The 17,493-nt window shown below is 37.7% G+C and overlaps 1 protein-coding gene across 1 annotated transcript; it reads right to left on the reverse strand.

Moving 5' to 3' along the window:
* On the reverse strand, nt 1-12,655 carry LOC121735385 (inhibitor of growth protein 3). The gene is made up of 11 exons (XM_042126205.1): nt 12,463-12,655; nt 12,108-12,179; nt 11,774-11,971; nt 11,204-11,345; nt 8,936-9,038; nt 8,095-8,184; nt 7,532-7,637; nt 7,210-7,303; nt 2,349-2,435; nt 1,270-1,399; nt 1-444 (listed from the first exon to the last, which is right to left on the reverse strand). Exons 1-11 carry the CDS (start codon nt 12,488-12,490, stop codon nt 325-327), a joined length of 1,170 nt encoding a protein of 389 aa, XP_041982139.1. The 5' UTR covers nt 12,491-12,655; the 3' UTR covers nt 1-324.
* Nucleotides 12,656-17,493: the final 4,838 nt, after the last annotated feature.

Raw genomic sequence — 17,493 nt, forward strand, 5'->3', positions numbered from 1 at the left:
GGCAGTTTTTTTTTAAATAATTTTTATCGTTAAAATCTGTCAGTATTTCTATTCCTTTTACCAAGGTGGGATAGACAGAATATTTTCAGACACTAAAGTCAATGTTTCTATTCTTTCGAATTTATATACTGTGGTCATGTTATGCCTGTAAGCTACAGGCAGTGGCGGCGCTAGGGGGTGGCGAACAGGACAATGGCCCGGGCCTCGCAAGGTATTTTTTGTAAGACATAGGGCCTCGCAAAGACCTTCCACCCAGGGCCTCGCAAAGACCTTCCGCCCCGGGCCTCGCAATGGGTAAGGCCGCCACTGGTTACAGGTACGTTTTTAATTCTTGCGGTGATTCCTGTTTCGGCGCATGTTGGAGTGACACTGCGGGCAGTACCACTTGCCCTTGGGCGGCGCCGTGATACCGACGCACGGGTAATGGAACCACTCGTACGGACACTGGAAACAATAAATACATTTTTTTACTTTTTTGCCAATAGTAGGTTACAAAGTAAATAAAATAAATTCAGTTACGGCGTTAGGAGGGGCGACGCTGGGCGACCCCCTAGGGTGCCGGATAAAAAAGGGCGCCAAAGGCAAACAATAAGTGACGCTGCTAATGCTTCTCGAAAACGACCGAAGAAATCTCTAAAACCGGCACTGAATAAATTATTATAAATTATACTCGATTTGACTGCAACACTGTCGTGACAACAGCACCCAAATTCCCACGTATATTATACTTTTGGGATGAAATATTAAATATAGCTAGTTTCATCTAAAACGATCGGTAAACTTTTAGCCTGCAAGGGCCACGAGGTGGCTAAATAAATTAAATGCGAGCTGCACTTGGGACATTAACAGTAGAAAATCAATTTATTTTGATATAACTCATTTGCAAAACTTCTGATATAGAGAATTAAATTAATACCAGATTCGATTAAAACATTCAGTAGTTTTGACAAGCATCCGTTTATATATAGTCAAAATAATTAAAGGTGGCACCAGCAGTCACTGACCTTTCTAGGCTAGGAGCTATGTGAAAAATGCTCGCACTGTATTTTGTTAACTTAAAATTTTACTCTTATAAAGATGTGAGACTGTCATACATTTATCGCAAAATCTCTTGATAACTCTTAGTATGATAATCTCTAACTATTTATGAGTTCGAAGTGAATGATATAAAACGATGAAAAATGATAAGTTTTTTCACAGGGGGTCAATGACCGCTACGGACATAATTCGGCAATTTGAGAATAACTTCGCAATATAATAAATACTAACGTCCTGGTTGTCGCAGGCCACCATGTCGCCGTATGAGACCTGGTTGCAGATGCAGTAGCGCGGCTCGTTGGGGTCGTACGTCCACTCCTCCTCAGCGCCCTCTATCTCCGACGTCACCACGCTCAGACCACTGGGATTAAATCAAATATGATTAAGTATTAATTAAGAATATTGGAATTCTAAAATATAGAATAAAACAACGAGTAGTCACAGAAGTAAAAATTTCAATATGTTTTTAAAATGTTTTCGCCACGCGGTAGAAAAGGATATTACGAGCCACGCCTGCTCTCCTTTCGTCTTAACGCCTCCGTTCAGTGAGTGGTTAAGAGCGTGGTTCTTGTTTCGGAGGTCGTGGGTTCGATTCCTGCGTTGGAAACATGTTATATCCAAGTTTGGTTAGGACGTGGTTAGGACAATGCAGGCTGATCACCTGATTGTCTGACAAGTAAGATGATCCATGCGTCGGATGGGCATGTAAAAAGCCGGTCCTGCGCCTGATCTCTCGCCCGTCGTGTCGGTCATACGGCCCACTGGGTTATGAGAATAAAGGAATGTTCTTGTGTACTGCGCACACACTTAGGCACTACTGCGTAACTCACATGGTTTCGATGAAACCGGCCACCGTCACCGAAACCGGTGTGGGAGTTATTTTTTTTTTTAGGTACACTTCATGGCAGTGGCGGCCCTAGGGGGTGACGAACAAAGCAATCGCCCGGGGCCTCGCACTTGCAGGGGCCCCGCAAGGTGTTTTTAGAAGACATAGGGCCTCGCAAAGACCTGCCGCTCAGGACCTCGCAAAGACCTTCCCGCCCGGGCCTCGCAAAGGGTAAGGCCGCCACTGCAGTTAATGGTCCCTAGGGGACACTTAGCCCGGGCGCGCACTAGCGGCCAGGCCGCGGCGGCCATCGAAAGTATGGTGTGGTCGCTTGACAGCGTGCGGCCAGGTACGCGTGGTCTATGGCGGTTTCATACTAAGGTATCTATCTTGATGGCCACCGCGGCTTGGCCGCTAGTGCGCCGGGCCTTAGCGTTAGGAGGCGGTTGGTAAAAACGGGCAAAAAGTCATAAACTTTACTAACAGTGCTGGCGAAGCGGAGCGGCTGGCGGTTGGCTGCGCTACGCTGGTGGACGCGCCGGTCGAGCTCGCAGCACCGTATGATGTTTTCCTGTGGACATTTAAGTATTTTTATAAAAAAAGGGGGCAAACGAGTAAACGGGACATCTGATGGTAAACATCAGCAACCGTCGCCCATGGCCACTTACAACATTAGAAAAGCCATTATTTAGTATTATTTATAGGTCTACCAAAATCTGGTAAAAGCAAAAAATATAAAAAAGAAATTGACGCTACCAATACTTTTTTTTGTTAAGGAGGGGAAATACTTTGCGTACCCCCCCCCCCCTCGGGGGAAGGGACGGGGGTATGTGGGACTTCCTACAAGAGGTCTATCCAGTAAAACCCCCCCAGCCCTCCGTCATGCGCCTGATGCGGGAGGGACGGGAACCGCGGAGCAACTACAACTCCGCCCAACGCTACCAATACTGGGGAAATTGGAGCAAAACGTTTGACACGTGACACAGAATCAGGCGCTATAAGGAAAAAAATTCCTTATATTGATTCTGTGTGTGATACATGCAACTGTGAAAAAATATCCAATGATTAAGCATATTTATACGTGGGAGAGCCATGCTTCGGCACGAATGGGCCGGCTCGACCGGATAAATACCACGTTCTCACAGAAAACCGGCGTGAAACAGCGCTTGCGCTGTGTTTCGCCGAGTGAGTGAGTTTACCGGAGGCCCAATCCCCTAACCCCTACCCTATTCCCTTCCCTACCCTCAACTATTCCCTTCCCTTCCCTTCCCTACCGTCCTCTATTACCCTATTCCCTCTTAAAAGGCCGGCAACGCACTTGCAGCTCTTCTGATGCTGCGAGTGTCCATGGGCGACGGAAGTTGCTTTCCATCAGGTGACCCGTTTGCTCGTTTGCCCCCTTATTTCATAAAAAAAAATTTTTTTTTTGAAAATCTCCCATCCAAAGGGTTTAGCCGGATACGTATGACGAGTCGGCCCCCAAATGGGAATCGAATCGAAACTTGTGTTTTAATATTGCCTTGATGTACAAACACGATTTATGTACTTTTCGCGGCCGACTTCCGGTTTGTCCTGGAGCAAAACATCCGTATGCTTGACTATAACTGAATGTGATATATCTCTAAAGCTAATTAAGATGAACAAATGAAACTAACGCGAGGTGATAGGTTACATTACAGAGTATATCACCTAACTTAAGTGTGATCTATTACCCATAAAAATTGCAGGAAAAAAATGTTGGTGCAACACAATGAAAAAAAAGAAAAACGTGATTTCAGTCTTATAGTATTATACCACCCCCGTATTATAAGGTGCATATTGATCATTGTTCTTTTCGAAATTTGACATAAGTTGGTTTTAAAACATAAGTAAATAGTCTTATAAGATAATATAATAGTTAAAAATCGGCCAAGTGCGAGTTGGACTCGCGCACGAAGGGTAAGGGAAAAATCGACAAAAACCGTTTTTTGTATGGGAGCCCCCCTTAATTATTGAGTCTATTTTAATTGTATTATTATTTATTAACCCGCAAAAGCCCATAAGCTCACCGGTGAGCGAGACACGATAGAATAACAATAGATTTCCAAGAATCCACGATCGAAGGATTAAAGTATAAATACAACTGAGTATTTTGTGAACATTTTAAGTGCCCACCTATAATTCTCATTATTGCTATCGAGCAAAAAAATGACGTTTGTTGTATGGAAGGGATATTTAATTTATTTTGTTTTTTCTCGATTCCGAACACACATCGTCCATATGATAGATAGTCATTACTCATTAGTCATTACCTTCGGTGTAATACTATGTAAATCTATACTAATATTATAAATGCGAAAGTATCTGTCTGTCTGTCTGTCTGTCTCGCTTTCACGCCAAAACTACTGAACCGATAGTAATGAAATTTTGTACACAGATAGTCTAAAGCCTGAGAAAGGACATAGGCTACTTTTTAACTGGAAAAAGGGGTTGTAAGGGGGTGAAAATGCGTAAATTTGGTCAAATTAACTTAGTTCCAAAAACTTAAAACAGGTGGCGCCAAGAGTCCCCTAGATCGCGCTATTGCTTGCTCATGCGTATTTCTATAAGAGGTGGTACCATATTGAGCTAGATTTTTCGATTCTTTCGATTGTTAAACACGTTATTAACTAATAACTCACCTACCAACTTAGACATCAAATTCAAAAACAACAGCGCCAAAACTACTGAACCGATTGTAATGAAATTTTGTACACAGATAGTCTAAAGCCTGAGAAAGGACATAGGCTACTTTTTAACTGGAAAAAGGGGTTGTAAGGGGGTGAAAATGCGTAAATTTGGTCAAATTAACTTAGTTCCAAAAACTTAAAACAGATGGCGCCAAGAGTCCCCTAGATCGCGCTATTGCTTACTCATGCGTATTTCTATAAGAGGTGGTACCATATTGAGCTAGATTTTTCGATTCTTTCGATTGTTATACACGCTATTAACTAATAACTCACCTACCAACTTAGACATCAAATTCAAAAACAAAAGCGCCAAAACTACTGAACCGATTGTAATGAAATTTTGTACACAGATAGTCTAAAGCCTGAGAAAGGACATAGGCTACTTTTTAACTGGAAAAAGGGGTTGTAAGGGGGTGAAAATGCGTACATTTGGTTAAATTAACTTAGTTCCAAAAAACTCAAAACAGATGGCGCCAAGAGTCCCCTAGATCGCGCTATTGCTTGCTCATGCGTATTTCTATAAGAGGTGGTACCATGTTGAGGTAGGTTTTACGATTCTTTCGATTGTTATACACGTTAATAATAACTAATAACTCACCTACCAACTTAGATATCAAATTCAAAAACAACAGCGCCAAAACTACTGAACCGATTGTAATGAAATTTTGTACACAGATAGTCTAAAGCCTGAGAAAGGACATAGTCTACTGCTTACTGGAAAAAGGGGTTGTAAGGGGGTGTTTATGCGTAAATTTGTTCAAATTAAGTTAGTTCCAAAAACTGGAACAGATGGCGCCAAGAGTCGCCTAGATTGCGCTATCGCTTGCTCATATGTATTTCTATAAGAGGTGGTACCATGTTGAATTAATATTTCGATTGTTATACATGTTATTAATTAACTCATGTACCAACATAGATATGAGAAAACAGTCTACCAATAATAAATACTAAATAGTTTATGGGTATTGACTATTGGGCAAAGCTAAAGTTGTGTAATGCATTATGCAGCTAAGTTGTGTAGCTAAATAAGCTTTAGGTATAAAAAAGTTTAATTTAAAAAAAAAAAAACATTATGTGCACACTACACGGCTGTTTTGGGTATTTTGATTTAAGGGGTACCAGGGTTTTAAAAAGCTTTTGACACCAATTTTATTGACACCGCGCGCTATAAACTGAAGTCCACGCGGACGAAGTCGCGGGCAACAGCTAGTCTATCAATATAATATCATATCTATCTTGACTTAACTTCTGCTTTGATGATATTAGACTGCTCTAATTTCACTTTACGGTTTCCAAGTTTTTTTTTCATTTATTTTTAGGATTCCGTACCCAAAGGTTAAGAACGCTAAAGATAGACTTTTGAAATGTTCATAGATTGTGTATAGGTATCTGTTGCCGCTATAACAACAAACAAAATAAATTAAATATATTTATATATATTCCATACAACAAACGTCATTTTTTTGGTCGATAGCAATAATGTGAACATTTTAAGTGCCTACCTATCGCGGTAGGCACTTAAAATGTTCACAAAATACTCAGATTTACTAACTTTAATAATTAATAATACAATTAAAATAAACTCAAAAATTGAGAGGGGCTCCCATACAAAAAAACATTTTGCCGATTTGCGCGAGTTCAACTCGCACTTGGCCGATTTTTAACTATTAATTTATCTTTTAGGACTATTCACTTATGTTTTAAAACCAACTTATGTCAAATTTCGAAAAGAACAATGATCAATATGCACCTTATAATACAGGGGTGTTACACCATAAGACTGAAATCCCTTTTTTCATTTTTTTCATTGTGTTGCACCAACATTTTTTTCCTTCAATTTTTACGGGTAATAGATCACACAAGGGGGCATAATATAAATTAATTTCGTGATTGTAACTCACGGAGAACACAGAAAAAAAACATGATTTTTTTAATTTTTTTGTTTTTAAATGGAATTTTTATTCTAAAAAAAATTTTTAAATTAGGTGATATACTCTGTAATGTAACCTATCACCTCGCGTTAGTTTCATTTGTTAGCTTTAGAGATATATCACATTCAATAATAGTCAAGCATACGGATGTTTTGCCCTCTATCTCTAAAACAGGAAGTCGGCCGCGAAAAGTACATAAATCGTGTTTGTACATCAAGGCAATATTAAAACATAAGTTTCGATTCGATTTCCACTTGGGGGCCGACTCGTCATACGTATCCGGCTAAACCCTTTGCCATGAGATTCTGGTAGACCTATAAGTAATTGCATTTGAAATATAACATACACAGTATAATGTTATACAAGGTGTAACAAAACAAGGGGCTGTTTTACCAATACCTGATAAGTGCCGGATAGGCTATCCACAACTTATTTGACAGATTCTCCATACCGTATCTGTCAAGTTAAGTGGTGGATAGACTATCCGGCACTTATCAGGAATGGGTGAAACAGGCAGATATTATGTTACTGTTAGTGTAGATTTTTGTCAAGCGTAAAAGATCATTATTTCAATACAAATTTAACTTTTTGTACCTCTTTAAGCTTTGTATATAATTTTTTTTTAATCTCTTTTGTAGAATGGTTATGAGTTATGACTTATGACTCATATGAGTTAGCTAATAAATTATAATCTAGTTTTAATTACTTTTGTTTGGTGTGTCGCTTGTTAGACGTGGATGAGTGTCCATGCGCCGTGGTGTGGCCGTGCGAGCTCTGGCTGTGGCTTACGGCCCCGTGACCTGAAAAAAAAGAAAAATGTAACAAGTCAAAACAAAAACAGTAATTTAGAAAATAGCAAACCCATCTGCTTTTTGATATTATATCCAGAGTCCAGATCTCAGTCAGTGTCACTCTCGTTGTAAGCCCATGAATCTAGCGCCAGCCTTCTTCGCTTCAGTCTCTATACATTGGAACGCGCCGCCACGGCTCCTGTGTGTGTGTGATCACCGTGGTGTATGTGTGCTCACCGTGGTCGTGGTGTGTGTGCGGGTGTACGGTGTGGTGCGCCAGCTCGCCGCCCGCGACGGCCTCGTACGACGCCTTCAGCGACGCCGTGCGACGCCCGTGCTGCATCTGCAATCACGACAAACGATTAGATACAAAAAATGACGAAGTCCAATACTCAAAGTTTGTGTACTAGTTATCTATGGTCACAGTATTTCAAGATATCAATTATGTAGTTCTGCTAAATAATTGTAAAGAAAAAATTAGTGAATTAATGATTGCCACATTATGTCCTTTATAGTTTTAGCCGCGCTATTAAATGCGCGAGCGACAAATCATGGTTTTGTTACTGCATCGTTTATAGCCTTACTAGCTGACCCGTTAAACGTTGTTTTGCCATATAAATTATTTATAGTATCAATATAAAAAGTAGACAAAAACCTATTCTCAGGCCTAAATACAAAATTTCATTAAAATCGGTTAAGCCGTTTTAAAAGAGTTCGCGCACAAACACTGTGACACGAGAAACACTGTGGCTCTTAATTTCAGTCGTCCTTATCAGTCGATGCTTAAGGTTGTATTTTACCTGCTGTGTGGCAGCAATGGCCTGGCTAGCTGCAGCTGCAATGGCGCTGCCGGCGTGTCCCAGCGAGTACGAGTCGCGACCCAGCGCAGCCTAGAACATAGTTTGATTTATAGTCTGTGAATATTAATGCCGTAATTTCTCCTTTGCTGTCAATGCAATACATATTATCATAATCGTTTATCACGCGGCCGCAGGGCCGGTTTTAGCACTACCAGCGCCCTGGGCGAGATTTCTTCGGTGTCTAGGGTGCTGGTAGTGCTGAAAAAATTAGCGTTTTTGTTTGCTTTGAGCGTCCCTTTTTATCCGGCGCCCTGGGCAGTCGCCCAGCGTCGCCCCCCCTAACGCCGCTACTGCACGTGGGAACCGTACATTAATTTACCTATGAAAATTCTAGGTCATCTCCTATAAGTTTCAGGTCACAAAGTAGCTCCATGATCCATCAAACGAAAAAATCGATTCAACAGTTTAAGTAGTTACAGACAGAAATAGACACTTTCAAATTTAAAATCATATCATATTACATATCAGGGGTTCCCAATCTTTTTCAGCCTGCGGCGCAGTTGTACGTTAAATATATTGTCACGGCGCCCTTCTTTACCTAGCTATTACAATATACATAAATAAACACCCTTAATGATTATTATAATAGTTAGGTTAAGCAGGTAAATAATAATAAACAAATATATTTAATCATTTGCCTGCTTTGTATAATTCATATTATAATTTTATTTTATAACATTTGTGGTTTCATATAATGATGGAGGATGACACACGGCGCGCTCATTCCTTTTCACGGCGCACAGTTTGGGAACCCCTGTTATATATGATATATCCACCATACCTGAATAGCAGAATCAGTGCGTGACATGTTCCCATTACTGGTATGAGCCCTCGACTCCCTCGGGGCCCAGCTGTCTCTACGCTTCTCGGCTCGGACTCGGTATCTGTAAATCATTTAAATAAGTCTTGTGGTGGCCATACACCATCCTTCCTAATGTGTGGGAGTGGATTGGCATGACTCATGCCAATCCAATCCCACACACGGTCAGTTCTAACTCATCCAATCGGTAGCGTCATGCCGATTGGACGATAGGAAGGATGGTGTATGGCCAGCATTAGAAACTTTCAAATATATATAGGTATCTACAATCTACATTTTATGTCCAAAGTCTGAAAGTTTTCAAAATATATATATATATATATATATATATATATATATATATATATATATATATATATATATATATATATATATATATATATATATATATATATATATCTTAATATATATATTTCTTGTGTGCGTGTGTATGTGACTGAACTCCTCCTAAACGACTGGACCAATTTTGATGAAATTTTTTGTGTGTGTTCGTGGAGATTCGAGAATGGTTTAGATTTACAGTTTGGTCTACTGGAAAATGTTTTTTCAATTAATTTCTTATTTATAAGGAGTTGTTGATTTTGGAATGTTTTACATTAGATCCGGCGGACGGCGCTATCATCGCATTCAATATTATTCTATTTCAATTTTAGTTTGTCCTGACAGATGGTGCTACGATTAATTTGAAAAAAATTTTGTTATTCAATTCATGTGCTGATTAAAATATTAAATAAATAACACATAGGCTACAATTTTAACCGACTTTCAAAATGGGAGAGGTGTTATGTTAGTTTTCTTATATTCAACGATTACTCCGCCGTTTGTTAACCGATTTTCAAAATTTTTCTTTTGGTATATAGGGTATCATCCCAATTTGGTATTATATTCAGAAAAGTGGTGATCTGATGAAGGATCCATAAGTAATCGAGGGAACTCCTCAAAACTTATAGGGAAACATATGGTGACTTCGGTTTCGTGAGAAGTATTCTAAGCATATGCTACCAACAAGTAAGATTTTGCACCGAGATATACCTGGTATACCGTGGTTCGGAAGGTGCTGAGAGAATTCCTGATTCTTTATAGATACAAGTTTGGGAGTTTCGGCGTTGTTTTAAGAACAGAAAGCATATGCTACTATGCAAATTACATTCTTCATCATCATCATCATCATCATCATCACTACCATATTATACCATTTCATAGTCTTTTAGATCGAGACTCGAGTTTGTCAAGCGATAATTAAAAAAAATCTATATCTACCTAATATTATAAACCTGAATAGTATGTTTGCTTGAACGCGTCAATCTCAGAAACTACAGGTCCGATTTAAAAACTTATCTCAGTGTTAGATAGATCATTTATCGAGTAAGACTCATCATTTATCGAGAAGGTTATATTATATTATTACTCTAAGACTAATACGACAGAAGAAACTCAGGAAAATGTGGGAAAAACGGGGGAAATATTTTTTATGGGAAAATGTACCTACGGATTCTGTAAAATTTCTAATTTACGCGGGCGAAGCCGCGCGGGACATCTAGTATATATATAGTTTCTTTGAAACCAGAGTGCTCTTGTGTATTGCGCACACACTTGGGCGCTATAAAATTACTCCTGAGTAACTTACCTGTTTTCAGAACGCGTCGTGGCCGTTTTCATTAGGGCCACAACACGAATTCGCGTCGTGGCCGTTTTTAAATGCTCAGAACGCGTCATGAATTTCGCTTTGTGGTATTTCTGTGATTACCAGAACGCGTCGTGGCCGTTTTCACTAGGCCACGACACGAATTTCGCGTCGTGGCCGTTTCACTATTACCACAACGCGTTGTGAGCCATTTTTTCGCTCACTGAGCGTTTTGCGTCTTAGAGCGTAACATATATAAAGATTATATAGGAATGAGTACTCAAATCACTAGATTTGAGTACTCATTCCTAAATAAATCCCATGATTGATTTAGAAGGTTTTTCTTTGTTTGTAAAACTACACAAAATAAAAAATAAAATGTAGGACACCACCAACACAGCATAATATTAATATTTTTGTATAATATTATACAAATAACAATAAATAACGGAGAACAATGAAAATCAGAAAAATTGATTCACAGGTCAACTTAGTCAGACTTACTTTCGATGTAACCCAACCATATAACATAGATCCACATTCTACCAGTTAAAACCAATTCCTCTGATGGTACAAGACTTTTTATAAGGAAAAAATAATATTACCTGTTCTCTTTATAGTGACTATTACTAGAAGTACTGGTATGATTAGTGTTTGTGTCGAGATCCAATGAGCGTTTTTCCAGCAGTTCCGTTATCCCCTTATTGTCAGCCTCCAGCTCACATTTGAACTTATGTAGCTCTGTATCTGTAAATAAATGTAAGTAAGTAAGTATATAATTTTATTTCTTCTGTTGCAATAATATTATTACTTTACGATTTTTCTACATGTTAAATCAGGTTTATACATTTTTGCAATATGACAACTTTTCTTTTTAATCCATGTGGAGATAAAATGTTTTAAAAAATATCAAAGAATTTAAATGTCAGTAGGTATTATAAATTCACATCCTAGATGCAGGATCAGGATTTAATAAAAATAAATACTTAATAAAATAAAATAAAATTTATTAGACACTACATAAAATCAAGTGAGGTGAAAAATTTAGATTAGTAGTAAGGCACATTGGTTTTTAATTTTTTAGTCCTGGATTACAGTTTCCTAGTGATAGACATATTTTTTACGTGGCTTAAGTTTTAGGTAAACACTAGTACAAAATTTACAAATTTACATACCCAATCTCCGTAAATATCTATCCACCAAATCATACATCTGGTTAGCTAAAGTAACTTTCTCATCAGCTTCCTCGAGTGTTTTGTTATATCCCTTCTTTATATCGGACATTTCAGTATTAGCATGTTCAGTGGCAATTTCATTTCGACGGCACCCAGCAAATAAAGTACGCACTCTTTTATCAAGTGTGTCCATGTTGTCTAGAATTAAATTAATTGTTAAGAATTATTGTTACTCAATTCACTACAGAAATGAACATATTGATTTTCTGCTAATTCACACAGCTCATACGTAAGAATTGTGTGATAAACCTTTTATTACCATAGAAACACTTACTTTGCACAGACAAATCCATTTCTCTCATTTCTGTAAATCTGTCTCGCAATTCCTGAGGAAGATGTTCAATCACTGTGGAAAACAAATAAAACAATTTATAGTAAGTACTTTGATGATAAAATATTATATTGTCATTAAAAACTTTTAACCAAAATTATTATGGTTTCTTCTATTTATTTGTTATTATAACAGGTACAAAAACAGGGTATTAATTTAAATTTTAAGGTTTAAAAAAATTTTGAAAGTAACCATTTAAAAAACTTTTTGAATGTCGCGCCAAATCAAAGCGTCCATTGATTTTACTACCAACCGTAATGGCGTTGTATTATGAGAAAAAGCTATTGAATCAACTTACTTTCTAAATAATCTTCAAGGTACAGCATTTTGGTAAGTTAAATTATTCTTATCACTCTTAAAACAATTAAATATAGCTTATTCCTATATAAACACAACACTTAAGGCAGAAATAAACCAACGTGGTTATATTTTAAAGAAAGGATGACGCAGTTCACTTTTTCCCAGACAGCAAGTTCAAAGTTGCAAAATGTAGTGTTGTCACGTTATATTGTGTTTGATCTATTTAATATCGATATTCATTTTTGCGTTCTCAAATTTTGAAGGTTTTTTCCTACATTTTTATGCATGTCAAACTAACTTCTATAATAATGTAATGTAATGTTTAAAATCAAATACTTTTGGGCTGTGACTTAATGTACTATATAGAACAAAAGTTTTATCATTATTTTTGTACTTTATAACATAACCAATGTTGCAGCCAATGTGATCAATGTGTCATGTAACATATTTTTGAAAAAACAATAAATATGTGGATAGTTAATAATAAAGGCTCCCGCAGACAGGCGCGATATATCGCGCGTTCCTTGCACACAGCCGCGATTTTATCGACCGATATTTCTTACGAGAGATCAAAGAGCGCCGCGCTGCGACCTGTGTTGCCAACTCTTCAAAAAAATTTCTCCTAAAGCATCTTTTAAACAGGGACTGTATATATATACAGGGACTATATATATTTTGCCGATATTTTCTAAGGAAAATAGCGGTAAAATTAATATCGGTAAAATTAAAATACCGATTAAAATATCGATTCACGTATCGATATCACTTGAAAATCGATATTTGTATATTTAAAAGAGTTTACCAGTTGCTAATATATCCTTTATTTTTAATTTTAAATATATCATGATATTTATCACAATAAGTAATAATTGCTATAAATAATGCTAAAATATAAAACAAAGACTATATAAAAAACTAAATCTAAGTCAGAGGCTGCGGGCAATGTACTCAAGAGGCTGGCAGCATTACCTCGCTGTATCGCAAGACTGATACGTTGGCCGAGGTAAGCGCCAGCTCTGGGATCGTTAGTTTTCTCAACCAGTCTTTGGGATAACTCTCTGAACATTTGTTTGGCACCAGGGCCCCACGGACCCTGGGTTTCAACCCCGAAAGGTACAAAAAAGTAATCATTCCCCAGTGCTTCATATTTTCTTCTTTTGTTTGTCTCTGCTTGTGCCGCCGCAGCTCCCGCTTTCCTTGTTGTGGCCGTCACATGCGATGCCGCTAGCGTGTCCACGCAGGTGGGCAGGTCCCAAACAAGAGGCCTCCCGCGGCTCCACGGAACGAGCGTCATTCCGTCGGGCCTTTTGCCGTCGTCACGTGCGATACCGTTCGGCTCGAGAGTGGCCGGCACGTTGACAGAAGCAAGGGCCCTGCAGATCACGTCGTTCAAGGAAGCATGGCGGGACTGGCGGCCGGCGCTGCGTCGACAAGACAGACCGTGGTGACACTGGCGGTCTACTGCGGCGCCGCAGTGGCAGCGGTGGGGTTCGCTGATATTGGCTCCTAGTCGCAAACTGAGTGATAAATTGAATGTATGATTATCTAACAGTGTTCCGGTATTGGATGATGGGTATGCCTGGAGCCAATAACCTGATTCCGGCTCAGCGGACGCCAGGAGATGCGCGCGATCTCTAGTGGACGATGAACTTAGGATCTCTGACTGTGTCAATTTTATTAGGGGTTCATCCCAATTCTTTTGGATGTTGGGGTTGACAGGAACGTCACTGGGACAAACACGTTTCCAAGCGTCGATCGCCTCAGCTAGTGATACAATGCCTATGTTTCCAAAAGAATTGGTGATGATTTTAATGAAGAGAGGATGGATACTGTGAGCTGAAGAAAGGAAGGCGGGAAGAGACACGCTGGACATACTTCTAAGACCCAAGCCATCGAAACGAATCGGGAGAGTAGCTTGGGCCCAGGAGGTGTTAGAGATTTGGCAGTTGAAAATATTCATTACTGTGTCTTTTAAAATGGTGTCTAAATAGGAAAGAAGGTTGGGATACTCCCATAGAGGGCAGCACCTCAGGACATATGTAAATTGGGGCACAAACAAACAAAACCGAATTATTTGGTAAGCCATATGGGATTTTATCGCGACGAGTTTGCCAGAAGACTACGAATTTTTGTTTTTGTTCCGAAACGTAAGGCTCAAAACCGTCGTTGAAAATGGCGTCCTAAAAGGCGGAGGGATTCTTTACCAGTTATATATACCATACCAGTTTACCAGTTTACGAATCATAATATGAATCGTTTTTTTTAAATCGCAAAATGCAACTTTGCTTACAATTCATGTCTAGTAATTCGTACTAATTTGACATAATTATGTCTAAACTGTCAAACTGACAAATAATTAATTATTATAATTCTTTATTGCATTAAAAAAATATTACAATGTAAAACTTATTACACTAGTTATAAGTTATACTTTGTAATATAATAATGTAATATAATATAAGAGCTAGTGTGAAGTCCACTAGGACTCCACACTAGGTCTGCGGGGCTAAAATGGTCGCTTTGGAGAATCATATAAATCATCATAATATGATTAATTTTTAAACTCCACTATGCGTGCAATTCATATAGTAATTCACTTAGATTAATGATTGATCCCGCGAGCGGCGCTCACGCGCGAAGACTATTAATTAATCGAAGCGAATCACTTTTAAACTTCACTTTGCGTGCAATTCATATAGTGATTCGCTTACATGGTCTCTCGCGCGGCGCTCGCGCGCGGCGACTAATCATTAATCGAAGCGGATCACTATATGAATTGCACACAAAGTGGAGTTTAAAAATGAACCATATTATGATTCAATATATAATTCTCCAAAGCGACCATTTTAGCCCCGCTGGCCTTTGTCAGTTTGACAGTTTAGACAATTCATTTGCTGAATTGATTGAGAGGAATTGCTAAATATGACCATTTTAGCACCGCAGATTTAAGTGATAATATTATGGCTGAGAACACTTAATGAAATTAATTGATTTTGAAAAAAATATCAATGACGTCATTATTTTTGCTTATGCAATTTTCAAAATGACCTTAAAAGATGGGTCAAAGTGGACTTTTTTACACATTATGCAAAATAATTCGTTCATTAGAATTTGAACAATATTAATAATAAGATATTTAATAATTATTATATCTAATTATTATAATAAAATATGATTATATTATAACAATAAAAATGATAATAATAGTACTAAAAACGAAATAAATATTATATATTATTTAAGCTGTAAAAATTTTACTTCCGAAAATATCCCCAAAAAATAAATATTGTGGGTTTTTATCCACAATATTTATTTTTTCCCACTAAATTAAAAAAATAAATCGTACATCTGGCAATACTGCGTTCTTGCGATATTATACTTCTATTGCGGCGTTATTATCGCAGCAGTGTGTAACTACATAAGAGTTCTTATACAAAATGTACTGAAAACATATATCGCGTGATCGATCGCGCGATATATCGCGCCTGTTTGCGGGAGCCTAACGGCCGTTCCCAATATTTGATCTATCACTGGTCTTGCCCTACTAGAGATAGGAATAGCTCACATTAGACATTAGAGACATATATTATTTTATGTCAATTCAATGTTGTATGTCAAACCAGAGATAGATTGAATATTGGGAAGGGCCGTTAATGTGTTAGAACTTTTAAGATAATAATGACACTGTTATGTTTCGTCTTACGATAGTCGATAAATAGCACATGACAACACTAATAATTAAAATGTGTATGTTGGCACTATCGAATAATGTCACTCTGTTCTTCTTCTTTTTTTGTTCATAATATGGCGCTCGGCTTTTTAACCATGGCCGGTGTCAAGTAAAATATGGCGGGAAAAAAAAGTTTTTTCGTGAAAAGTTTACAAAATTTAAAGTCATTTTTTAAGAAGTAAAGTGGTAGACCGTTTACTAAAACCAGGCCTGTCCCACTCGCGCCTTTAGGTATCGAACTGTAAGTACCCCTATAAAGGGGCAGATCACAAGGGACTCACAAGCGAGCGGTGACGCGCGCGCAAGATTTTTTATCTACGTACTGATTTAACCGCTGTGACAGAATCATTATTAATCTGATAAATATGAACAATTGAAAAAAGTCAAAGAAATATTTCAATAAAGTAATTTAAGACTTTAAAATACAAAAAAAGATAAAAAAATACACAAACATAGCAAATAAACCAATTTGTTACAAACAAACCGCATACTACACATAAATAAACACAAGTTACTATGTTTAAGTTGCAAAAAAATCCTGTCCAGCTCCTACACTATAATCGAATATAAAACTATTATAAAATATACGTTGGGTTACTAAAATTTGATTATTACTATAAAAAGTTTGCTATTAGTAGCTATAGTAATTAAAAGAAGAATATTTTATTTTCTAAAAGGTGACAATCTTGATTTCGTCAGAAAGGGTACCTCTTACGCGATAGAAAGAGAGCGCACATGTAGGCAAATATAATTGTAGGCACCTAGCACTGCGCGGTCGGAATTTGAACTTTATAGTATCGCAGCAAGAGTTGTTATTTTTTTAAACGGGTTTCACGAGTTGGACTTCTGTTGGTACTACTAATATATATTCTGTGCTAAAACTTTCGATGGAGTTTTGGAGGGAACACAAAATGGCACGTTTCTTGAAGTTGTATCACTTGCCCACACTTGTGCACGACATCGGATATTTAATGGTTAATATTCTACCAACATTACACAATAAAAACCGAAATAACACAATTTTAGGAAAATAATACAAAAACACAACATCACTCTTTCATATTCCCAGCAAAACTCCCTCTTCTTCTTTTAAATTTATTCTATTGAGCAATGGCCAGAAAATAAAAAAGTTAAATGTTTTCGTAGGCGTAGAATACACGGTTGTTGGTAGGCCGGAGGTACTCATTCAAATTATATAAGTAGATAAATTGTACGGGTATTGTTAAACTTTAATATATTGTTCTAACTATTTGTTACAGACAAAATGATTCGTAGACCATTAACAGAAATATCATTGAA

Source organism: Aricia agestis, chromosome 17, assembly GCF_905147365.1.
Source record: "Aricia agestis chromosome 17, ilAriAges1.1, whole genome shotgun sequence".
Lineage (NCBI taxonomy): Eukaryota > Metazoa > Arthropoda > Insecta > Lepidoptera > Lycaenidae > Aricia > Aricia agestis.